Source organism: Dromiciops gliroides, chromosome 1, assembly GCF_019393635.1.
Source record: "Dromiciops gliroides isolate mDroGli1 chromosome 1, mDroGli1.pri, whole genome shotgun sequence".
NCBI lineage: Eukaryota > Metazoa > Chordata > Mammalia > Microbiotheria > Microbiotheriidae > Dromiciops > Dromiciops gliroides.
The window spans coordinates 214,827,712-214,854,120 of record NC_057861.1 but is presented as its reverse complement, the minus strand read 5'-3'; the positions used below and the strand labels follow the sequence as shown (position 1 = coordinate 214,854,120).

The following is a 26,409-nucleotide window of genomic DNA, read 5'->3' as shown; positions in this document are numbered from 1 at the left end:
AGTATACATGAAGTAATCAGTTCAACTAAATATATTAAGTCTATGTTATAACAATTTCATTTTTTGAATTAACAAAAATCTATTTTCTCTATCACCTACCCCACCCCACTGTGGGGCAGGAGGAAACAAAAACAAAACTCTTGTGACAAATATCCATAGCCAAGGAAAACAGATTTCTTGTCCATATAGGCACACAAGACATGTTCATGGCAATGGCTATGCCTATGTCTAAAAAATGCATGTCTCCACTCTGAGTCCATTACATCTCTGTGAGGAGATGGGTACCTTATTTCAATAATAGTCCATCAGAATCATGACTAATCATTAAACAGATCAGAGATCTTAAGTATTTCAGATTTTTAAAAAATATATATTTATGTTATAGCATAAATTGTTCTGCTTTTGCTTACTTTCTTCTGCATCAGTTCATAAAAACCTCAAGTTTCTCTTTGGAATATTCTTTTTTTCTCTCTATTTGTGTGTGTGTGTGTGTGTGTGTGTGTGTGTGTGTTTAAGCTTCTCAGTATTATTCCAGTTTCAAAGATAAGGAAACAAACTTACAGGAGCTAGTAAGATGAAAAGCCAGGACAAGAAGCCAGATCTCTTGACTTCAAGTTCAAGACACTTTCTACTTCACCCTTTTACTAGAAAGCAGAAGACTATTTCAGCAACATGCAGCACATTATGGTATAAGAAACAAATTATGGAGTAACAATGCAATAAAACCAGGCTAAGGCATCTAAAATGAAGGGATCAGTAGGAGGTGAAGAAATCAAGGAGAGTAACAGAAGCAATGTCTAATAGTTAAGGGAACCCAAAAACTTCACCAAGGTCACCAAATTTTATATAGCTTGGTCTGACTATTGCTAAGCAGAAGGAGGTAAGGAGGTTATGGAAAACCAGATAAAGATGACCAAATCCTTTTTTAATAAAAGAAACCTCCTGATATATAACTGATAGAAAACAGAAACTTGTATATATAAAGAGTTGCTAACAGAAAACAAGTTAATGGTTTGCCTGTTGTCACAAAGTCAACATTATTCAGAGACGAGATTTGAACCAGGTCCATACTTCAAAGCCAACCCTCCAAGTCACTGTTCTCTCTGCCTCTCTGTCTAGTGTATTATGACCTTGGAAATAATGTAACAAAAACAGTATCCAGGTTTTTTTTTTTTTTACTTTTGTTCCTTGTGCAATCAATGAATTTTTTTTTTATCAAGCTATAATTAAATATAAATCTTGAAGTTTTCTGTAATCTTTCAACTAGGTACTCAATAGATAGAAACACAGACTTGGAGAGATATTTCAATATTGATGCCAACAGTGGAGTCATTACAACTGCCAAGTCTTTGGACCGGGAGACAAATGCTGTTCATAACATCACAGTCCTGGCAATGGAAAGTCGTAAGTGAAAAAACAAATTTTGGGAGCTTCTGGGGTTTGTGTGTATTTGCATTTTGTAAGATTAATAATTTAATATTAATTATAATAATTTCTCACTTTCATTAAAACTTGAAAATATCCCATCATTATTTAATAATTCTTTATATGTAAAAATATTTAAGAACATAACCTATAAAATATCAACTATATATGATTCATTTCTCTGTGTGGCTTACAGAGTTACTGTCATTTTATAACCCCTAGGCTACAATTGAAAAAAATATGTATAGATATTTATATCTATACCCATATCTGTCTTTTTTCCCCCTCGCTCTTTATTTATCTAATCTACCAAATATCTATCAATCTACACTTCAATCTCTCTTTCTATCTCAAATTTCTAAGAGGCAGCTCTTAGTATAGTGGATAAAGGACCATCTCTGGACTCCTGTCACTGACATTTACTAACTCTGTTTTCATAAGTGTTTACTTTACCTCTCAGTGTCCAAGACAGCTATGATTCAGTCATTAATCAATCAATCAACATTAACTAGGCACCAATTATGTTCTGGGCACTGTGCTAAGTGCCAGGGATACAAAAAGAGGCAAAAGACAGTCCCTGCTCTCAAGAAGTTTATACTCCAATCTGGAAGACAACTTGCAAACAAAGAGAACATGTAAACAAGCTATGTACAGAATAATTAGGAAATAATTAAAGGAAAGCTTCCTGTAAAACCCATTGACTATGTTATAGACAAGTGGCTGATCTTCATTGGTGGAGGGAGTTTCCTCATTGACTTCACTGATGAAATTGCAGGCCTAAACTCACATACAAAAACATAAAAATTCTTCAATATTTAACAGAAGTTGATTGAATTAGAGGTAACAATATATCATGTAAAAGTATACATTGAGTATCCAGCACCATTCTGGTGTTTCAAACAGCTCTCCATTCTCTGAGACAACTCTAATATTATTCTTTGATCTGAAACCACTAAAAATAAATGGTTTAGTAGAAAGCAGATTTCCATTAAGACTGTCTCAAAATTTGTGTGGATGAAGTACTTTGTGTACATAAAATAACTTTTAAATGTTAATTTAACATAGCATTAAAAGTTTTAGTCATGTTACTTAAAACGCATTCTAAATTGCAACACTTTAAGAAAAAATTCTTTGCAGAAAGTATTTGCAGCATTCCAAGGAAAAGGCATGTTTGTTTCAGCATACCTAACTTGCATAACAACAAATAAAACACCTTTGCATGGTAAATGGAAAGGAACAGACTTTAGTTGTATGTAATCAGGATTCTGTACTCTAAATGATATAGCAAGCACTACTCTCAAAATTTTCAGAGTTTGTTTGTTGAAGGATAGAATCCTGGAAACCTGAAGCATTTCCTTTTTGATCCACATTCTCATATAATAGCAATACAGTATTCCAGGAAAACTAATGAATTTTATTTAGTAAATTTTCTTTCTGCTGAGCCTAAAAGATCAGAATTATGTTGCCATTTTCTTCTCAGCTGCTGTTGGCCAAATCACCTAAAAAATAAAAGAGGAAGGAAGGAAGTGAGGGAAGGAGGAATAAAGGCAGAGAGGAAGGAAGGGGGAGGGAAGGAGAAAAAGATGGAAGGAGGATGGACAACTTGTTAAGTGCTTACTATGTGCCAGCCATTGTAGTAAGTGCTGGAAATATAAATAAAAGCAAAAACAAAAAGTCCCTGTTTTCAAGGAGCTTATATTCTGATTGTAGAACATAGCACAAAAAGGGAGCTGAAAAAATGGAGTAGTGCATGGGGGTGTGGCAGGAGGGAAAGATGAGGTACTTGGTGTGGGGCAATGGTTTTAAAGTGCAGAAAGCCAGGATTGGAGTGGGGTTGGGAAGGGAATGAAGCTGGCCCACCTAAGGCCCTTCATAAAATAGAGACCTCTGGAGTAACTTACCGATGGTAGAACAAGGCAGACCTGGCAGAGAGATTATGAGGCAAGAGGTGTATCATAGGAATGGTTAGATGTTCTAGGGCAAGGAAGCTATAAGTGCTTAGGAAAATTCCAAGATGAGATAGCAGCTGAATCATGATTTTCTATTCTTGGGGGGGGGGGGGGCGCGGGCGGGCAATGAGCACCAAGTGACCTGCCCAGGGTCACACAGCCAGCAAGTGTCACAAGTGTCTGAGGCCAGACTTGAACCCAGATCCTCCTGAATCCAGGGCCAACCCTTTATTCAATCTGCCACCAAGCTGCCCCTGAAGCATGATTTTCAAGTCCAGAAAGTAAAGACCAGAGCACAGGGAGGTCTCAAATTAAATATTTCCAAAATAGAAACATTTCATTAAATTATCTTCTTTCTTAGGATGATAATAGTGTCACAGATTTCGAGCTGGAAGGGATCTCAGAGAACATCAAAATGAAACCCCTTATTTTAAAAAGGAGGAAACAGAAGATAAGACAAAAGTTAAATGACTTACCTATCACATACCTAGTAAGTTTCTAAAGTGGGATCTGAACTGGCCTTCCTCACTCAATGTCTAGTGCCTTATCCATTACTTCTCTAAGGTCTCTTCAAGCTCTAAAATGGATTGGAATCTAATTCTAGATTCTATCTTGGCCCCTTTTTATTAGTAGTAAAGATACATCACAGATATGAGATGAAAGTGTTATTATTTAGGATATCACTACTTTTTTAAACCTGTGATTAAAAGCAAAAGGATAGTAGAAACACATATTTAGTAGATGAATATTTTACAGGAAGCTTTTCTCTTTGATCTAGAGAATCCATCTCAAATAGGAAGAGGTTATGTGGCCATCACTATATTGGACATCAATGACAATGCCCCTGAATTTGCCATGGATTATGAGACCACTGTCTGTGAAAATGCCCAACCTGGTCAGGTAGGAATTATTGTGACTACATCCCTAAATGCACTCATTTTTCTTAAAGTTATGTTGCTGTTCCTTTGGAATAACTGACATGTTAAAAATAAACTATAACTCTAATTTCATCCATCTTACTAACACTTTTAGGTGGAACATAAACCAACATGAAAGTAACCTTCAAATCCTGGTCTATTTTTTAGATGGTGAAAATTCCTCAGGAAGAAACATTTAAAATTAAAAGTGCCTTGGTAAATGGCTAGATGTTTCAGATCACAAAAAGGGTTCTATCCCCTGTTGTATCCAGTAGATTTTAAGTATATTTTCCTTCAAATACAAGTGTCAGACACAGTTGATCTCATTTTGCACATCTGTATTGTTAAATATCTGTGGTTCATACAATTAGAGGTTTAATGGCATTATTTGTTTCTGATGCTTCAAAATAATAATAAATCAATGGATAAATTTGAAAATGAATTTACTTCAGATAATTTTAATATATTGTCCTTCTCTCTTCCCATAAATTACTCAGTAAAACTTTTAGCCACTAAAAGCATGAAATTCAGTGGTTCTCTTTTGTTTTTTTCTTTTTGCTCATAGCACAATATTCTTTGCTATGAAGATTTATTTATTGAAGATTTATATTTGTAAGAAAAAAAAAAGATTCCCTAGCAGCCAGGCCTCAAAATTACATTACTCAGCCTAAGGATTCCTCTTCCTTTCCTTTTCTTACCACACTCCCTCCCCCTCCTACTTTCTTTCTATACATACCCAGGACTCTCAGCAGAGGAGGTACAATGCTACTTTTAATGGGATCTTCCTAGCCTGGAACAATACATAGCAATGTGTAGATGGGGGCAGTGGCTATGGAATGGGGAAGTCTAAGGATGTGGGCAAGAATTAACAGCATACTTAGAAAAAGTCAGGAAACACTAGAATGCTGGGTCATACTATTTTAGAACTTCTGATGTCATTATAAAATCTTGTTTCAACAAGACATATATATGTTTGATACTTTATTTGCATATTTGCCAATTAACAGTACACCTATTATTTTTTCATGCTTTCCAATATTTCTTTCTAGATTATCCAGAAAATCAGTGCAGTTGATAAAGATGAGCCATCCAATGGTCACCAGTTCTACTTCAGCTTAACAGCTGATGCAGCAAATAATCACAATTTTTCACTAAAGGACAACAAAGGTAAGACTGAGTGACAGTTAACACTGAACTCAGCAGGTGAGTATTCACTGAGTAGCTCCTTGTTGTTTAGCTCAGTAATGCTGATTATGAGCTACATGGATTATTATTTTTTTTTGCTGGCAAGGACATTAATTAAAGGGCAATGAGCCCCTCAAGTAATTTTTATCTATGGATTAGCTGTCATGAAGAAGAAGCTGTTGTTTAAATCATTTTAAGCCTCAAGTGAAAGAGTGGGAGGTCAAATCATTCTTTCAATTTTTTTTTCCTTCAAGTGACTTGCTTTGCTTTTTGTACATTGAGTTCTTTATCCAAATTAGTTTTAAAATTGGGTACCAGTTGACTGCCTTCCTAAAGCTTTATACATTGTTCTGTTTCAAATTTGTTTATTTTTCTAAGTCTAAAATACAAATTTAAAACTTAAACAGAGATCATGGTATTTCTTTTCAGTTATTACATCATTTATTTAAAAGAGGAAACATATCCATGTGCTTTTAATAAGCCATGTCACATCTTCCACTAGGCCGTGTTCTCACATTGATTCATAGTCAGTGTATTTATTTCTTGGCACAAGTAAGGGATTTGCAACTAATTTAAGAGATAATTTGAACTGTAATGAATGTTCTCACCCAGCATTAGATTCCAGACCTTCAATATGCTTTTGGTTTAGATTTTATATGTAAATCACTTTTTGGGGTGGAGAGGAGGGAAAAAACTCAGAGGAATGTATTTCATTGAATTCCCTCAGGAAAGTGACCTTGTAGGTACCTCCAAGGTTTACCCCTGCAAAAATGTGCTATCTAGACCAGGACTTCTTAAACTTTTTTCCTACTCATGACCCCTTTTTGCCCCAGAAATTTTTATACGACCCTGAGTATATAGGTATATAAAAAAGGTGTACATAACCTTTTACTATTGCCAAATATTTGCGACTCCCACATTTAGTTATGTGACCCCATATGGGGTTGCAACCCACAGTTGAAGAAGCTAGGATATAGACCACAGTCTATACCTTCTTCTATGCAGTTTTACCATTCATGCAGGCTTCATTTTGTTGAATTGTCAGAAAGGAGAGAAGATGATGTTCTCTGAGGCCTTTCTCTTATTCCCGGACATGATATTGGCAGTAAGATAGTCCCTTTGTAGCTGGGAGAAGGGAAAGCCATTAGCACATAGCTATGTTGTCACTAGGCAAGACACTGCTTACTAAGTTGCTCTTGGATTGAGAGGAGAGCTATCATAACCCATGGTAGGCATTTCTGCATAGGTTTGTTGGGATTTTGATCCTGTTTCTTCTGGAAGTGCTCCTTCTAAAGGAAATAGGAATAAGTAGGAAGAGATTCTCTCTTCTCCACCCATACAAACCTTTGAGTCATCAGGTAATTTTAACTCCTGTTCCTAGGAAATGATAGGCATCATTAGATGAAGGATTTCACATGGTTTATTGTAAAGATGCCAAATCCAGACTCCAAGTACTTAATTTTGAGTCCTGGCTCTGAGGCTTAGTACTTGTTTCTTCAATTCTCAAATGGGAATAATAATATTTGTATATTATCTAACTAATTTGAGTTATTGCCAGGATCAAATGAGAAGTCACTTTCCACCTATGTAGCTTCTATTTTATGGCCAATAATCTGGCCAGAGGGAACCCTTGTCATGTACTATACCTCTCATGTGTCTCCATGTTAATTTTTTTCTATTGCTATGTAAGACATTTTATATTTCATATCCATTCTTGAATAGTACAATATTTATATGAGGACACGTTCATGCCATTTGATATTCTGTTGATAAGAGGCACAGGAATTCACATTTTTGATTTATATAAATATTAATGCACATGAACAATTCTTAAAATATAGACACTAATTTTTAAATGTGAATGGTATCCTTTAACGGTTCCATATTCTTTCTATAACTTCCTTAGAAAATTGTGTGTGTGTATCGACACATAGACATACATATATTATATATATATATATATATATATATATAGAGAGAGAGAGAGAGAGAGAGAGAGAAATGGAAAGAGCCAGGCAGATGGGATTTGAAAATCAAGCTGTGTTCTTCCTGCCTCACATAATCACAGGTAATAAATGTTCTGCAATCACAAGTGATCTTACCATTTTGTTGATGATGTTCGAAACAGAATGGGATCCAGCTTGCTCTTTCATTATGGAATTATTGGTACTAAATTACTAACAGTATAAATTTTTTTGGAAAAAAACAACAATCTTTGCTAGTAAAATAAGCCAGTACACCTTAAAATGTAGTCAGTAAAACTGACTACATTCATGTTTATCCCTACCTGTGCATTTTGTAACTGAAATAAAGTTAGAATTTATCATGATTTCATAATCAAATCAATCCTTTATCTTGTTAGTTAACACATTCAGGGGCAGCTAGGTGGCATAGTGGATAGAGTACCGGCCCTGGATTCAGGAGGACCTATTTTCAAATTCAGCCGCAAACCCTTCACACTTACTAGCTGTGGGAGTCTAGACAAGTCACTTAACCCCAGGTACCTCACAAACAAAACAAAAATAAACAAAACAAAACAAACACATATTCAGATAATCTTGAGAATTCCATCACAGTATAGATGACCAACATTCACATGTTAAAATTATAATTATGTAATGCTATTCCTTTTTATACAATATCATTGTTGCTTTAGCACAAATTCTCAATTGAGTTAAGCAGGACAAAAGGTTGGTGGGCAAAATTGTCCATTGTCTGAAGGAAGAAATCAAGAATTTGGAGCCAGCATTGGCATTGGTGGTAAATTATACAAAGCCTAAAAGTAAAACATTCAGAGAGTTGAGAAGAATCACCAGGCCAGTGGCAGTGGCAGGAGTCTGGGCAAGTAATGTAAACTATGGCTGTTTCATGCTGTTGTGAAGTCCTGGGTTAGAGTAAAAGGACCTCAGTTCAGATCCTAGTTCTATAATTTATTACCTGTGTGATTATGACATTAGAGGTTGCTATGTGGCACAGTGGATCGAGCAATGGTACTCAAATTAGGAAGACCTGAATTCAAACCCTGCCTCAGACACTCACTAGCTGCGTGACCCTAGGAAGGTCTTTTAATATCTCTCTGTCTCAGTTTCTTCCGCTGTTAAATGACAATAATAGTAGCACCAACTTTCCAGGGTTATTGGGAGGATCAAATGAGATGTTTGTGAAACACTCACCACTATACTTGGCACTGGTAGGTATTTAATAAATACTTGTTTCCTTCCTTCCTGACTATGAGCAATTCATTGAAACTCTCTGAGCCTCATTTCTTCCCATGTAAATTGACTGACCTGAACTAGAGGATCTGTAAATTTCCTTCTAGTTCTAAATCTGTGAACCTATGCTACATTCAGTAGACAGTTTCAAAAGGTATCAATAAAGTTAGGCTAGCCAAATTCGTTCTGGGATGAGCAGTGCTTCTTGCTGTTTCCTAAAGAAAAAAATAAATCGTATGTGAAACTATGCAAAAATGACTTGAAAAATAAATATTCTTTCTCTTATTTTTTTACATTGTACTGCTGACTTAGCAACTATTCTCTATGGTCCTTTTCTCAAACATTTGGTGAACATTATCATCTATACTTGAATCCCTGTCCAGTCATGAATAATGTTTTGTCAGATCTCATCATTTGCTTCCTTTGTTCCTATTCATGTGCTGCTTAACTGAGCTAGAGGAAATCACTACATAGTGCTTACTAGATTCAGGACAAATTTATGTAATTTAACACAACTGCAGGGCAGAAAGGTGGCACAGTGAATAGAATTCCAGGCCTGGAGTCAGGAAGACTTATCTTCCTGAGTTCAAATCCAGATTAAACATTTTCTAGCTATGTGACCCTGGGTAAATCACTTAACCCTGTTTGCCTCAGTTTCCTCATCTGTAAAATGAGCTGGAGAAGAAAATGGAAAACCACTCCAGGATCTTTGTCAAGAAAACCCCAAATGAGGTCACAAAGAGTTGGACATAACTGAAATGACTGAATAAGACAGGGCCCTCTTTGTTGCAAGACAGACATTGTATCACTCCCAAATTGATTCTCTATCCCAAAAGCTGTTCCAAACTTCATATCTCAGGTGTCCAAAAACATCCTCTCCACCCCACACTTTCAGCTGAGGTCCTCCTCATTGTTGTTGTCATTTTTAGTCATCTCTGACTCTTCCTGACACCTTTTGGGTTTTCTTGGCAAAGATACTAGAGTGGTTTGCCATTTCCTTCTCCAGCTCATTTGACAGATGAGGAAATTGAGGTCAACAGAGTGAAGTGACTTGCCCAGGGTCATATATCTAGTAAGTGTCTGAGGCCAGGTTTGAACTCAGGAAGACTCAAATTCCTGACTCCAGGCCTGACACTCTATCCACTGCACTATTTAGCTACCCCTTGGTGAGTTCTTCACCAGCTTCATATTTTACCAAAAAATTTGCCAAGATCCCCTACTTATCCCCTCAGTCTCATCTCATATTACTTAGACATCTTTCTGCACTATCTTAACCTTCACTCTGGTCTCAGATAAATAGGAGGCCTTCTTGTGAAAGCTAAAACCCAACACATGTACCTTTTTTTTTTTTTTTTTTAGTGAGGCAATTGGGGTTAAGTGACTTGCCCAGAGTCGCACAGCTAGTAAGTGGTAAGTGTCTGAGGCCAGATTTGAACTCAGGTACTCCTGACTCCAGGGCCGCTGCTCTATCCACTTTGCCACCTAGCTGCCCCCACATGTACCTTTGATCTGACAGCCCTGCATCTTCTCCAGCAGATTGACCCCACGACCATCCTTACTCTTGTCTTCAATCTTTTCTCTATCTATTGGCTCTTCTTCTACTGCCTATAAAAAATGTCAATCTCTCTTCTATCCCTAAAAAAAAAATCTCACTTAATCTTACCATCCTTACCAGATGTCATCCTATTTCTCTTCTTCTTTGAAGTTAAATTCTGTGAGAAACCTTCTACACTTCTCTTTGACTTTGCTAAATCCTCTGTAGTCTGACTTTCAACCTCATCATTCAACTGCAATTGCACGTTGTAAAGTTATCAATGTTTTTTTAATGACTAAATCTAATGGTCTTTTCTCAAGATTTATTCTTCTTAACCTCTCTAGAATTTGACAATTATGATCACACTCTCCTCCTGGATACACTGTCCTCTGGGTTTTCATGATACTGCCCTTTCCTGTCCACCTGTCTGGGTGCTCACTTTCCAGTCTCCTTTGTTAAGCCTTCATCCATGTTACACCAGCTCACTACAAAGGTTCCCCAAATCTCTGTTCTGGAGTTACTCTCTTTTTTCCCCTCTGTCGTATCTCACTTGGTGATCTCATCAGTTCTCATGCATTCAATTATCATGTCTATGATGATTCCCCATCTATAAATTCGGGCCTAATCTCTCTAAATCTCCAAGCTCTCATTATTAAATGTCTTTTGTACATCTCAAGTTAGATGTCTTATAAGCATCTCAAACTCAAAATTCCAAACCAGAATTTATTATCTTCCCCTCTCCCCCACCCAACCTCCCCCTGCATTCTTTTGAACTATAATTTTTTACAAGATATTTGTTGATTTTTGCCAACATTTATTTTCTTACTCTCCCCCTACCCTGAAGTTGAACAATAACAAAAAATGAAAAATAAAACCCTCACAATAAATATTCATAGTCCGGCAGAACAAATTTCCACACTGGCAAAATATATGTCTCCTTCTGAGTTTTATGTCCATTACTTAATTATCTCACAAGAGGTGGGTAGAAAGTGATATAGTCAGTCCTCTAGACTCATAGTTTACCATTACATTGATCAGAAATCTAGTTTCTGTTTTTCTCTATAATCATTGTATAAATTATCCTAGTCCTGCTCATTTCACTCTATATCTCTTTATAGAGGGCTTTCTGGTTTTCTCTAAAACTATCCCTTTCATAATTTCTTATGACAATTATATTCCATACTTTGTTCAGCCATTCTGTAGTTGTAGGATACTAAACTTTTTTGTTATTTTCTAAAACACTGAACTTCCATGTTATTGTCAAGGTCACCCTCTCCCTCCTAATCATCTAGGTTCACAACCTTTTTTGTTATCCTTGATTCTTCACATATACCCGACATATCCATTCTCCTACAAAATCTTGTCATTTCTATCTTCACAAAATTCCATTTATTTCTCCTTTTCTTTATTTACACAGCTTCCACCCTGCATTAGTTGGTGACCAACTTTTGCCTGGATTATTGCAGTAGACATCTAATTGGTCTCCTTGCCTCAGGTCTCTCCCCATTACAATACTTCCTCCACTCAGCCGCTTAAAAAGTTACCTTTCTAAAGCACAGGACTAGGCTTACTCAGTAAACATCAGGGGCTCCCTGTTATTTAAAAAATAAAGTTTTCTCCTTGGCATTTAAAGATCTTCACAGACTTGCATCTGCCTACCTTTCTAGGATTTCTAAATTTCCCTCTCTCCAAGCCCTCTAAACAGTAGCTGTTCCTTACACAACACTCCACTTTCCTTGTCTAGGCCTTTGCACAGGTTGTCCCCCAAGTCTGGAATGCTCTCCCTCAGGACCTCTTAATTTCCCTAACTTCCTTCAAGTAACAATTCAACTCCCACATTTTTTAGAAAGTTTCCTTGTGTCTATACTACTCCCTAGGTTTTAGCATCTTCCCTTCTGAGGTTATGGCCTAGCTACTCTGCATATATCTTTTTTGTACCTAGTTATCTGTATGTTGTTTCCTCCATTAGAATGAGAATATGTGAGGTCCTTAAGGGCAGAAACTGGTTTTTTTGCCTTTGTTTGCATGCTCACTACTTAATATAATGCCTGATGTGTAGTAAATGCCTTGTAATTGCTTGCTGAACCAGTGGCTGCCTAATATTTTCTAAAATGGCAGTCATCACAACATTTTCCTCTTAGTTACTTATAAATCTGGAGGAATATTCAATTAAAAATAGATAATAAAGTTTCATTATCCCATTTGTCTTATTCAAACACCCAGTTTAGAATTTTGTAAAAGCTGTTGATCATTACTCATGAAAAATTTAGGGTTTTGTACCTATTGGAATGACGCCACCTGCTGGAGAGTTACTGTAGGAAAACTCCACCATGAGGAGAAGGCCTCTGAGGACAAGGCCATGCGGCTTTTCTTTTGCATCAGGAAGTGAAGTTTGCTTGTGGGAGGAAGAAGGGGCGAGGTTGATGCTCTGGTTTCTCTCTTTTGTCAGGACTCTGGTGGAGAGTGGAGTGAGAAATGCGCTCTCCCTTTAATAGAAAGATGAATCTAGGCCTTTTTCTTTCTCTTCACCAAATTCTTATTCTCCTTAATAAATACTTAAAAGTCTAACTCTTGCTAAAATTTATAATTTATTGGCGACTCCTCATTAGATATTTTAGACAGACTAGCTAGAATTTTGGCCCCTTACAATTTGAGTAAGAAAAGAAAATTCAGGATTGGTGTATTAGAGACCTTTTTTCTGGCATTTTAGGATATTATATTCAATCCATCAAACATTTATTAAGTACTATTATACTAGACACCATAGATACAAAGAAGATAAACAGCATAGTCCCAGTGGGAAAAGAGGAGTAAATATACTATTAGGTCAAATATGATTAAGTACATAGAAAAAGTAACATCTTGGCATGAAATTTTAGGAAAGAGAAATCACTTCTTAGAGTGAAGGGGTATTGATATCAAGCAAAGAAATATAAAGGAAGTGGCATGAGGGGTAGTTGATATCCGGGAACTAATTATAAAGGAAGTGACAGGCAATCTGGGTTTTGAATGAAGAGGAGAATTGCAGGCTAAGATTGGAATGGGGTGAATGCCTTCATGACATGAAGATTATAATATCTAGGTATTTAGGGTTATGAGTTGGGGAAGCAAATAGTACAATCTGGCTGGGCCATATGCTATATGTTGTTTAGCTACACTAGGAAGGTCAGTAGGAACCAGATTATAAAGGGCCTACAATTAATTCCAGGCTAAGTAGTTCATGGTGTTTTGTTTTATTTTATTTTTGGTAGGTAATGGGAGCTACTGAAGATTTTTGAGCAGAAGCAGTGATCATGATCATACTTATGCAGTAGGAAATATTTTTTATTCTTTTTCCTAAGGTTTTCTAGCAAAGTTAAACAAACATGTGAGGATATTAAATAGTACAGATCCTTTTTTCCCTCATTTATGGTACTATCTAATAATTTTTTTCAGTCATAAATGAGTAAATAAAATGGTTTAAATTTCTTCCACAGCAGTGTATTAAAGTCTAACTGATAAATGGAAGCACATTTCTCAAGTTTTTAAAACAAACACATTTGAAGGGGTATTTGAAATCCAAAAAAATTTAAGAGACATCATGTCCATAGAAGGTAATCCAGTTAAGAAAACAGAACACAACAGCACATAGTTAATCAAGAATTTCAGAGAAAAGACTCTTTTGGTTTATAAATTATTCCACCAAAGATCATTCCTTATACCTGTCTCTTTTAATCCTAGATAACACTGCCTCAGTACTCACCAGGAGAAATGGATTCCGGAGACAAGAACAATCTGTTTACTATTTGCCAATTTTCATCGTGGACAGTGGTTCTCCTTCCCTTAGCAGTACCAATACTCTCACCATTCGAGTATGTGACTGTGATGCAGATGGCATAGCTCAAACGTGTAATGCAGAGGCATACATTTTACCAGCAGGACTTAGCACGGGAGCCCTTATAGCAATCCTCGCCTGTGTGCTGACATTATTAGGTAGGTACCAGAGGTATCACCCATTTTCCCTGTCCTAGCACAGTAGACAGAGCAGAGATGAAGGCACAAATATAGGGACTTGGCTATGTTCCAGACTATTTACTTTTAGTTTAACTTAGGGAATTAACATGAATATTACACTAAGTGGTGTTTTATATCACTAAGAAACACAAAGTTAATTGTTTGGGCACATCACATTTAGATAAATTATATCAAAGTTGAGCAGCCTCCAATGGTACATTTAAAGTAAAGCTCATGAGGAATTCTATCAATTTCATCTTATAAAACAGTTGAAGATAAATGTTTCACATTTGAAAATGGCTTTTTAAAAGGGTTTTTTTTAACTTCTCACAGCTGTTTATTTTCAGATTACTGTATATGCCCACTGAGAACCCACCATTTCATTTTCCCTTTAGAAGTTCCTTACAAATATTCTCTGATCAGTAAAGTTTATTCAAATGCTAGCAAATGCAACTTCTGTAAATTAATGAGAAGAGCCAGAGTATCTTTTACAAGTGTTCTTTTATTGTAGGATTAAATTAATAGCATAAATGAAATGGTCATGGAATTGAAGGCAAAGCAGGAGACATATTTAACAAACTGTGAACTTGATCCAGAAGTTCACTCAATACAGTAGTAACTATTTAAGTCAGTTATACAATATTACATAATCAGTTAAACAGCATGGTTGGAGAATGGAGTATCCCAACATATTATCCTTTTAATTAAGGGTTAACTCATTCCCGTCTGCATAGAATGACTTTAGGCAGATAGAGATGTGGGAGGATATGAGATGGACCTAGATCTGCTTTCCTGCATGTCAGCATAATTATGTTGCTTTATCTTTTAATTACTGATTTTTTAAAAACTCAGATCACAATGAAGCCATAAAAAATGCAAAATTAAAGTAGTATCCTTTGGCTCTGGCAAAACAAACTTAAAAGGGTAAATAATTTCCTAAAATTTCACACATGGTATAAAGCTTCAAAAATTCTCAAATAAATATAGGCATTTCAAAATTAAAGTTTTGTTTGAATTGAATTCAAATTGAGGTCATTCTAAGGGTAGAACAGTAGAATGTAATCAGATTTTTTTTTTATTTTAGTGAGGCAATTGGGGTTAAGTGACTTGCCCAGGGTCACACAGCTAGTAAGTGTTAAGTGTCTGAGGCCGGATTTGAATTCAGGTACTCCTGACTCCAGGGCCGGTGCTCTATCCACTGCGCCACCTAGCTGCCCCATGTAATCAGATTTTTAAAAAAATGAAGTGATGAAAACCTAAATCACAGGTTCTCAGAATTAAGAGAACAAAGATTAGAAATTCAATCTGTTTTTGTTTGTTTTTTGCCTTTGAATCATAACTTTTCAGAAGTCCTTGGTAAAAACAATAACAACCAGTTAAACAGATTAAGTATATCTCACTGGCTACCTAATCTACATTTCCCAGATGACAATGATTTTATAGCATTTTCTATAGATGGTGTTAATCTGTGATTTGGAGATTAAGATTATAAAATTTACACATAGTCATAAAATAGATTAGTGGCAGAGGCAAGTCACTCCACTCAGGACTCAACATCTAATCTTTGTTCTCTTAATTCAGCAGCAAGATATTTCTCTGTAGAATTTTAGTCTTAATACTAATCAATGTTATAGTTTCACCAAATAAATTATTCTTTAAAAATCACTTCTATGTTGATCAAAAACAAGATAAGAAACTTTAAATGATGAAAATATTCATATACATATTCATAGTGCTTTACATTTAAAAAGTACTTTCACATTTATCTAAATATATCTCAAATTATGGAGAACATTCTAGTTTGTTCATTCATTTTAAAAATCCCACATACTTCATCCAGTTTAGCTTCTAAATGTTTCCAAATCAATTGGTTTAATCAGATCCTGGTAGTGACTGACATGTAAATTCAAATTCAGACACTTAATTTTGCTTCCCTTCTTTATCTTTGCCATCTTATCAATGATAACTCACTGGAAGTCTCAGTCATTACCATTTCTAAGACTTTTGCACAATGAAACAATGTCCCTCTCTGCATCTCACTTGAGTTCTTTAGAAACAACCTTTTATAGACCTTCAGATCCCTCCTTCCCCCATCTTCATTTTTAGTCAGTCCCATAATCATATATTTTGTATTCCGCTATGTCTATGGAAAACTTGTTTCAATGTGCTTATGTTCAGAATTTTTAGAATGATAAAATTAAATCAGTACCAGCTGATCTACACTCACTGCATTTGTAAATGAGTTAGAGACCTCACACATGAAATTAGGCTGTTTGGATGGGACAGCTGCTCTGGCCAAGCACTTGGCTTCCCAAGTCTATGTGGATTTATCCTTACTACATCTAAGAAATTAATGTAAAAATTTCTCCTAATTTCAGGACTTGAAACCTAAACTTCCCCAGACTATGAAGCAGATCCAATGAAAGCTTAATAAAGAGAATTAATGGGGTTAATATTTACGCATAGAATATTAAGTTCATATGAAGTGATGAACTTGAAAAAGAATGTTACTTTTTGGCTGAAAAGAAATACTACTACTTTGTCAGTGATCCTACAAAAGCTAGTTAAAACACACAAAAAAAAACCCCAGGAGTTAAGCCCCTATTCTGTCTTCGATTCTTCAGTCTCACATTGCCAACAGATTATTAGACACTTCGCAATTCAACGTGTCCAAAAGAGAATTCATTGTCCCCCCTCCTCCCCCCAAAAAAAATCCATTCCTCTTCCAAACTCCCCTAGATCAGTTGAAGTTACAGGACATTTCAGGGTTTTCATTTACAGTCTTCCTTAACTCTTCTTTCTTTCAAACTTCACATGAAATCATTTGCCATATCTATTCTATCACCATGGTATATTTCCTGTGTGTTCCCTTCTCTCCATTAACATTGTCAACACCCTAATTCAGGCCTTCATCTCTTACCTGGCCTACAGAATTAGCTTCTGAATTATTCTCCCTGCCTCATCTGCCCCCCACTCTTATCTGTTCACAGCTGCCAAACTGGTATGTCTAAACCATAGTTGTAACAATGCCATTCTCCTGTTCAATAACTCCAGTGGCCCACTAATATCTGTAGGACCATGTACAAACAATCCTTTTTGGCACTTATTGCCACTCACTACCTGGCTCCAAACTCTCTCTCATTGCTTATTATATTCATTAATCTTCTTCATATACTCTAGGCCAGCCACACTGCCCTTTTGTTCCTCAGACAAGACATTTAATCTCCCATTTCCCATAATTATCTTGAATTTATTTTTATATGTTTTTTAGCAATTTATATATTTGTTTCTTATCTCCATCAATAACATGTAAGCTTTTTGAAAGATTTCCTTCCTTCCTTCCTTCCTTCCTTCCTTCCTTCCTTCCTTCCTTCCTTCCTTCCTTCCTTCCTTCCTTCCTTCCTTCCTTCCTTCCTTCCTTCCTTCCTTCCTTCCTTCCTTCCATCTATCTTCCTTTATTCTTTTCATTGACTGATCCTTCACTATGGCTATAGCACCATGATACTATCTCTTATTCGACATGGACAATCTAGTCAGTCCTTGTGTTAGGGTACGTGGGCAGCCAAGTGGCATGGTGGACAGAGTATTAGGCCTGGAGTCAATTAGACCGAAGTTCAAATCTAGCCTTAGATACCTACTGTATTATTCTGGGCAAGTCACTTAAACTGACTGCCTCAGTTTATTCAACTGTAAAATGGGCATTACTTCACAGGATATTTGTGAGAAACAAATGAAATAATATTTGTAAAGTGCTCATTAGCACTGTGCATAACAAAGAAGACAATAAATGCTTATTCCCTTTCTTCTTTCTTACACATCATCATTGACAATATGCTAGGTTCACCTTACTTTTATCATACAGCTCAGTGCTGCCATTTGGGTTATTTGTAATTTCGATGTGTATGAAAGGAATATGCAGGCAGATGGATGGATAAAGTACTGGGATTGGAGTCAGAAAGACTGAGGATTTTTGTGAGGGTCAAATGAGAAATTTGTGAAGCATCTAGAACACTATATAAAATTGTTGTTGTTGTTATTATTATTATTATTATTATTAATTTGTCCTGAAAACATCAAATCAGCATTAATTTTTTTCTATATTGAGATTGACTCCTTACCTGTGTATCCTTCAGTCACAGTGTTTATATTTCTAAGACCCTTCTCTTGTCTGTCCACAACTATTTGTACAAGTTAGCCTGATTTCTAATACATTTTGTGTCCTACTTATATCCATTATATGCTTTTTGATTTGTTTGCACCTGTTTTTTTTTTTATAAGCCAATGAAGCATTTAAAATATGGTGTATTCTAGTGAAAGAAAAAATTAATCTAGGTTCTGGCATCTTGGCTTCAAAGCTTGGCTCTATTGAATACCTGGGTGACTGTTAGGCAGATCATTTTAATTTGACTCATTTTCCTTATATGTAAAATTAGGGTGTTGGACTAGGTAAACTTTAAAGACCTTTTCAGGTGTGACTCTGTTATTCTTTGATGAATGTTTCATTACTTTATCTGTTCACTGAACAACTCTTTTGAACAATAGAGAATATTACTTCTGCCCTAAAGTAGTTTACAATCTTATAGGAAGCATGTATACAGATAGTAGAAAATATGTGCATAAGAAAATAATGATCAGATAAATTAAACTCTTGAGGAAGGAATTCCACTCCTAAATATATGTTCAGAATGTGACTATGGAAGTGTTGGAGCCTGTGGCCAGCTATTTTTAATTAGTTTCTTCTGAGCAGTGATAGAAATTATATGAAAGTCAATGTCAGAGAATTAAAGGATACTAATAATCTATAAAGACCACTAGCAGGTTTGTTTTAGGATAGTGCTTACTTAGCACAGCGTCTGGCACATAGTAGGTGCTTACTAAAAGTTTATTGAGGGGGCAGCTAGATAGAACAGTGGATAAAGCACCAGCCCTGGATTCAGGAGGACCTAAGTTCAAATCTGGCCTTGGACACTTGACACTTAACTAGCTGTGTGACCCTGGGTAAGTCACTTAACCCCCATTGCCCTGCCAAAAAAAAAGTTTATTGAATATATGAATGAATGGATAAGCAGGAATAAATTTGCAACATCAGTGGAATACATTCCATAGAAAGCAAATAGGTATAAAAGAAAGATAAGAGCTGTTTTAGCAGAGCTCCTAAATGCATTGCAATGCAATGGGATTTTTTTTTTTTTTTTTGGTATTTGCTATTTTATCTTCCTGGGTTTTCTTCTCCTGGTATCTAAACTTCAGAGGTTTGTCTTACTTGTATGTATCCTGAAAAGGGGAGATCACAAGGTTTCAAGAATTGTTAGAACTGAATGGCACCTTTGATTATTGAATCCAACTCTCATTTGGTACATGAGACATTAAGCTCAGGAAAGGTTAAATGACTCATCCAAAGTAGCACAGGTAGTATGTAACTGATGCTGGATTCCTGGGGAGAAATTAAAATTAAAATTAAAATATCCAACCCCAGGTTCTGCTGGCTGATAACAGCTGACAAGATTTTCTATCTGAAGTTTTCCTTCCCCTTATAGGTAGGAATCCATAACAAAGAAAGGAGGCATACATACAAAGTGTTGATAGCTCCAGGAAGAGAACAAAAGCAAGTCCAATTATGTGTTTAGTAGTAGTTAACAAATCAGTTCCCTACTTTGTACTGTTTATGACAGATAAATAGCTCTAATTATGATACTTTTTTTCTTTAGGATGAAATTTGATACTTTTTTTTACCATTTGTTTTTCTTGCAAAAGATTATAATTACTTTGTATATAAAAGATTAAGGTACTCTAGTCACCCTTCTCTGAAATATAAATTACATTCTCTAAGATTACCAACACATGCATAACCTCATATCCTTTTGGCCATGATTAATACTAATTGCTGATTTATGGGGTTATTTTCCCATAAGACTCAAACTGCTTTACAGAACTATAAATTTTCAGCATATTTGAAAAGCAATAGCTTCAGTGGCTCATAGGTAATCACTTCTTGGGAGAAAATGAACAAAGAACAACCATTTTTGGTTCTTTAGTTTTAAAACATTTTTGAATATTTCATATTGCACATAGATCCAAAAAGAGTTTCTGGAAGGTTATTTTTTTTTTTGCTTTTACTTTAAGGCAATGGCTGAGCTGCTAGGGCTTTCCCCTCTCTAATTTAGGCATTGAGAGCAAAGTAATTAAGGTCCTGGAGCAGCATTCAGATACAATGGGTAATCGACTATCCCTGCTTCAGAAATCCAAATCTAAATAAGGCTTGCACAGAAGCATGCTGCTTGTTTAGGGGAATCCAAACGCCTCCATTCCTTTTCAGGTGACCAACTGGACCACTAGCTGTCTGATGTTCTTCCTTAAATGATGACAGTATCTTTCCTCTTGTCTTCCTTCATCCATCAGCTGATGAACAGTATGAATTACTGCAATTATTCATGAGTATGTTTAATTGTTATATATTTGTGTATGAAAGGCTTCATTACTAGAGCCAACTGACTAATCAACATTCTGTAAATAAAATAATAAGCTTAACTCTGAGGAAAAATAATGGTTTCATTATGAGGATGCTTGATCCTCATTGTAAATGTTTACAGTCAATAGAAATGTAAAGACTGTTGCTTGGCTTTTCTGACATAGCAATCTCCAATGGAAAAAAAAAATAATAGACTCCAGTAATTAATGGTAGCAAATGTTTTCCTCTTTCAAAAAAAGGGTAACTGAAGTGTTATTTACAAAACATGTTAATTTCTATTTTCTATACTCAGAGACCCATTTGGACAGTGGGGATTGGTAACTGCCTATATGTGGGAGACACATTAGCAGATGCCAGTTGCTTTATTTTGTTATATTTAGTTAGTGGAACTATAACTGAATTGGGTACTTCCTACCATCTCTGATCCTTATTAAAATTATTGACAGAGCAACCAAATTAAAATCCCCTGCTTGTTTTATTAGGAGGAATATTTTGAAAGTTTTCATTTTACTTTTGTAACTTTGTTTTGTTGTTTTATTTTGAATTTCTGTACCTCTCTACCATTAAGAGAGCCTCATATGAAATTAATCAAAACTCTTAGTTATTTAGATTTTAATTCTATTAACTAGGATCCCTCTTGTTTTTTTTTTCTTTCAAAAAGTGTTCATTAAGTACCTACTATGTTCAAGGTCTCTCCACTCAGGTTGATGCCTATGTCAAGAGAGCACAAAGTCTAACACCTTCTACATTGCTGGAAAGCCTTGGAACACATCCTAAAGATATAGGTACCTGAGGCCCTGTTGACCTAACTTCAGAGGCTATTGACTAGGTTCAGTAGGTTGATGAATTGGGGGTGGGGGGCAATCTTTATTCCTTGTGGCCATATGCTACAGTGTACAAAAGTCATAATGGAAGGAGAAACCATAAAGGCAAAATTGCAAATCCTTGAAGTATTGGTATGTTTACAATGAAATACAATTGTTCTTATGAGGGATCCAAAGGAATAATGTACAGTCCCTGTCTTTATGAAGCTTACATTAGAGTGGGGGATATTATACATGTAGTAATACCTATAAGAGGGATACAATGTAAAATTAAGTAGGAAGTACAATGTCAGTTAAGTATTGGCAAAGATTCTTGAATTGGAGGTACAGAAGAGAGCAGATAAGGATTTGTGGAAGAGGTTTAAGCAAAAGACAGTTTTTTAAAAGGGTAATGGCATCAGTCCTTTCAGAGGATCACTTTTGGAGCAATGTGTAAGATTGCAGGGAAGGAAAAACTAAGGCAGCAAGACTATTTAGGGAGCCATTGTAATAATTTAAGCAAAAAGCAATGAGGATGGGACAGCCAGGTGGCGCAGTGGATAAAGCACTGGCCCTGGATTCAGGAGTACCTGAGTTCAAATTCAGCCTCAGACACTTGACACCTACTAGCTGTGTGACCCTGGGCAAGTCACTTAACCCCCATTGCCCTGCAAAAAAACAAAACAAAACAAAAAAAAAGCAATGAGGAGGAAGATTAGTGCAATGGTAGTAGAATGAAGAAAGGAATATATTTAAGAGATGGAGGTAGTAATTGAGTTAAGCAAGTAAAAGAGAGAGAAGAATCAAAGATGACTTCAGAGTTTCAAGTCTGAGTGATTGGGAGGATGTCAAGCCAAAGTACCAAATGAGAAGGAAGAAAAATTGAATTGTCTTGTACAAAGACTGTGATTGAAGTACTGTGACATCCAGGTCAAAAAAATTAAAAGTCGGTCAGAAATGCTAGTTTGGAGTTTTAAGGAAGTGTTTTATAAATGTTTTTAAGATCATGCATCATGTAAAAAAATTTTGAGCATGCACAATCAATATGTGTGTATGTATGTATATATACATATATATATATATATATAAATTGTACATACATAAACATAGTGTGTATATTTCAAAATGTACATAGGACATTAAAAAGGATAAAAATGAAATAAAACTATTTAAATAAATATATGTAATGGTTTAAACCTTTTTTGCTGCTACTCTTAGTAATTTTAGTGAGAGGAAATTGAGTATATTTCATTATTTTTGAAAATCTTTTTAACACATTATGATACAGCAATTCAAAAGTCTGGTTTCACTGCTTGGTTTTAATATGTAGATCTAAATGGAGGAGGTTAATCTTTGGCTGACCTTCCTAAATCCTGATAGTAATTTTGTTTCTTTCTTTGCCATTTATTCCTTTTAAAATTTTTCTAAATAGTATTTTCTTTCTAATTACATGGAAAGATAATTTTTAATATTCTTTTTTTTTTAGTGAGGCAATTGGGGTTAAGTGACTTGCCCAGGGTCACACAGCTAGTAAGTGTGTGTTAAGTGTCTGAGGCCGGATTTGAACTCAGGTACTCCTGACTCCAGGGCCGGTGCTCTATCCATTGCGCCACCTAGCTGCCCCGAATATTCATTTTTTAATAAAATTTCAAGTTCTAAATTGTCTCCCTCCCTCCTTTTCCAACCCCCCCCCACCCTAAGACAATAAGCAACTTGATATAGGTTATTTATATATATACATATAAATACACACAGACACACATGTATATGTGTCTGTGTATATGCATACATGTGTATGTATGTGTGCAATTATATAAAATCTATGTCCATAGTAGTCATATTGTGAAAAAAGAGAGTTTGAAAAAATATATACATATACAGAGGGAGTTTACAAAATGAAAACAAAAAGGAAAAAATAAAGAAATTGAAACTTGAATGCTTCGATCTTCATTCAGACTCCATCAGTTCTTTCTCTGGATGTGGATATCATTTTCCATCATAAGTCTTTTGAAACTGTCTTGGATCATTTTATTGCTGAGCAGAGCTAGGTCAATTACAGTTGATCACTACACAGTGTTGCTATTATTGTGTACGGAGTTCTGGTTCTGCTCACTTCACTTTACCTGATAGTAATTTTCTAGTTACATCCAGCATCATACAATGGTTTTTGCTTAAATTTAGCCACTAAATTTTTATCTTCTTTGATGCCAGTCAGTTGGTCTTACAAGATGTTGCATTTTTAGATGTTTAACCAATGAGTTCAAAAGCCACTGGACTCTTGGTTTAGCAGACTTTTTTAAAAAGTCTTGAAAATCAGACTTCCAAATTTTTCAAGTATAAAGATGAATTTTTATATATAGTGATTTCATCGTTTTCAGCAAAAAAGTGTTCATTTTTAAGAGTCTTGCCAATCATGATGGCTTCATACAATAATTAGATAATATTTTAGGACTTACTAAATATTTGGGGTGAGATTCATAATTAAGGGTAATGGATGGGAATATATATTTCAAATATTCATTTTGATGCAATCATTTCAGTTTTTTGCATCCTTGTCAGATCTCACTAGTAATTGTTTCACCATGTAATGTGGCTGACAGAATTCATACCAGGAGTTAGAGAACTGTCAACTCTGCCACTTTTTTATTATCTGTATACAAATTATTTGAATTATCTTCAACCCATGATTTCTTTACAATAATTTTTAAACTATTTGTCACTGCTGTGGGGATTAGTTTAGTTAAGCCTAGATAATATAATTAATGACTCAATTTAAATGCACACAAATTTGATATGTTGAAATAAACACATAAAGGTGACACTGTCAACCCCTTCACATGTTTAATCATCAGTCTTCAGGCTGTCTTGCTACCTTACATGACCCATTGTTGTCTAATATAGTGACTGAGGGTGCCCATTACAATCTATTTATTAACAGTAAAGCTTTAGCAAAAATTTAGATAAAAACAAAAAGTTCTAATACTGTTGTACAACACTCTAATGTATCAACTTGTACTCTCCCAATTTGGAGACCACTGATTTAGAGCTGAGTTTAGGCTGCAGGTAATAGATGTGAGACTGTGCCAAATAGAGCTGGAATTGAAATATTCTATTTGTCAAAATTGTCAAGCATAATATAAGTAAGTCATGGAAATGATGTGTAATTCATCTTACTTCATGTACAGTTGCATAATCTGTATAGACATATTCCACAATCTCCCCTTCTCTGACACTAATTAAGCTTTTTCTCTATTTGTAATTCTCAATTCATGATCATATTTTATTTTGCTTTTTACTTATTTGTCTGTATTTTATTTTCTCTCAAAGATGACAAATTCCTTTGAATAAAGGGAAATGCCTTATTTGTGCTTTTCCCTCAGTACCTTGTATAATGCTTAACACATAGTTGATTTTTAATAAATGTGTGAATTTGAATTTCAGTCTTAAGTGACTTATCCAAAAAATTAAGCCCCAGTTTTTCTTAACTTTATTCATTTTAATGGCAATTATCCAGGCTGAATTATCATTATTTTCAAGTAATAACATACTTGTCTATCAAGCATTTGTTATAAGATATATTCCAAGTTTTATATGATGTGACTCATGCTGAATATAAACCCAAGAAACAATTAGTTGTATTAAGAGATTTCTTCTGCAGTACTTTAGAGTGATTATTAGAATGAATAATTACTTGAAACAACTATCCTCTTAATGAGAACATTCTAAATTGGTTTTGCTTTTAAAAAAAAAAAAGGAGTTTGTTTTACTTAAAAAAAACCCACCACTATCACAATATAGATCCAGAAGGGAATTTGAAAGATCATCTAATCAGGGTCACTTTTGTTCCCTAACCATAACTCCCACCTTTTAAAAATCAATCATGGGACGCTGACTGTCCAACTGATTAAAATATAAAGTTCAATATTCATTTAATAAAATTGCCAAGGTAAATTGGAAGAATCTGAGCTTAAAAACTCAAAGTATCTTGAGTTATATACGAGATACCATGATGAATGACCATTAAAGACCATTTATGTGTTCTAAATAAATTATTAAAAAGACTTTTATACAGGCTACTTTGAAAGTATTTAATAACTTTCAGTGTAATTTGCTTTTCAGTCAATACCTCACACAGTAATGATAGGTTTTATCATAAGGATTAAGCTATTCAATATATCACTTGGTAATAACCAGTACATATTTACTAAAAAAATATTTTTCTCATATTCTTAAATAGGAACATCTGTAAAAAAAATCATGGGTGGCTAGGTGGCACAGTGGATAAAGCAGCAGCCCTGGATTCAGGAGTTCCTTAGTTCAAATCCGGCCTCAGACACTTGACACTTACTAGCTGTGTGACTTTGGGCAAGTCACTTAAGCCCCATTGCCCTGCCAAAACAAAACAAAAAGAACCAAAAAAACATCATTAGTCTTGTTGTTTAAGGGAAAATATCTAAAAAGTAGAAATATATGAGAAAGACTGATTTTTGTTTGACCAGGCATGCTCACATGCTCCATATCAATAGGTTACAAAGCAATGATGTAAACGTGACACATGAACAAATGTTACATACTGAAATTTTAAAAATCAGTTGAATAAATACAGGATGGGGAAAAATCTGGCTTGACAGAAGTTTGTTTGAAAAACACTTTGAGGTTTTAACTGGCTATAATCTGGATAGGAGTGAGAAGTTTGATGTAATAGCTTATAATGTAATTCCTTTCTAATACATGTATGTACATATATAAACATATACAATATAGATAATATTGAGAGAAAGACAAAGGGGCGGGGGTGTAGCTAGGTGGCATAGTGGATAAAGCACTGGCCCTGGATTCAGGAGGACCTGAGTTTCAATATGGCCTCAGACACTTGACACTAACTGTGTGAGCCTGGGCAAGTCAGTTAACCTTCATTGCCC

The 26,409-nt window shown here is 35.3% G+C and overlaps 1 protein-coding gene across 6 annotated transcripts in view; it reads left to right on the top strand.

The window, feature by feature from the left end:
* The window catches only part of CDH7 (cadherin 7), a 201,921-nt gene that overhangs the window by 163,472 nt on the left and 12,040 nt on the right, over positions 1-26,409 (top strand). For all 6 annotated transcript variants that reach the window (XM_043963768.1, XM_043963787.1, XM_043963758.1 and 3 more), the window contains 4 exons: positions 1,268-1,404; positions 4,153-4,274; positions 5,341-5,458; positions 13,943-14,194. In XM_043963768.1, coding sequence (XP_043819703.1) covers positions 1,268-1,404; positions 4,153-4,274; positions 5,341-5,458; positions 13,943-14,194 — 629 coding nt within the window. The remainder of the gene's footprint in view (positions 1-1,267; positions 1,405-4,152; positions 4,275-5,340; positions 5,459-13,942; positions 14,195-26,409) is intronic.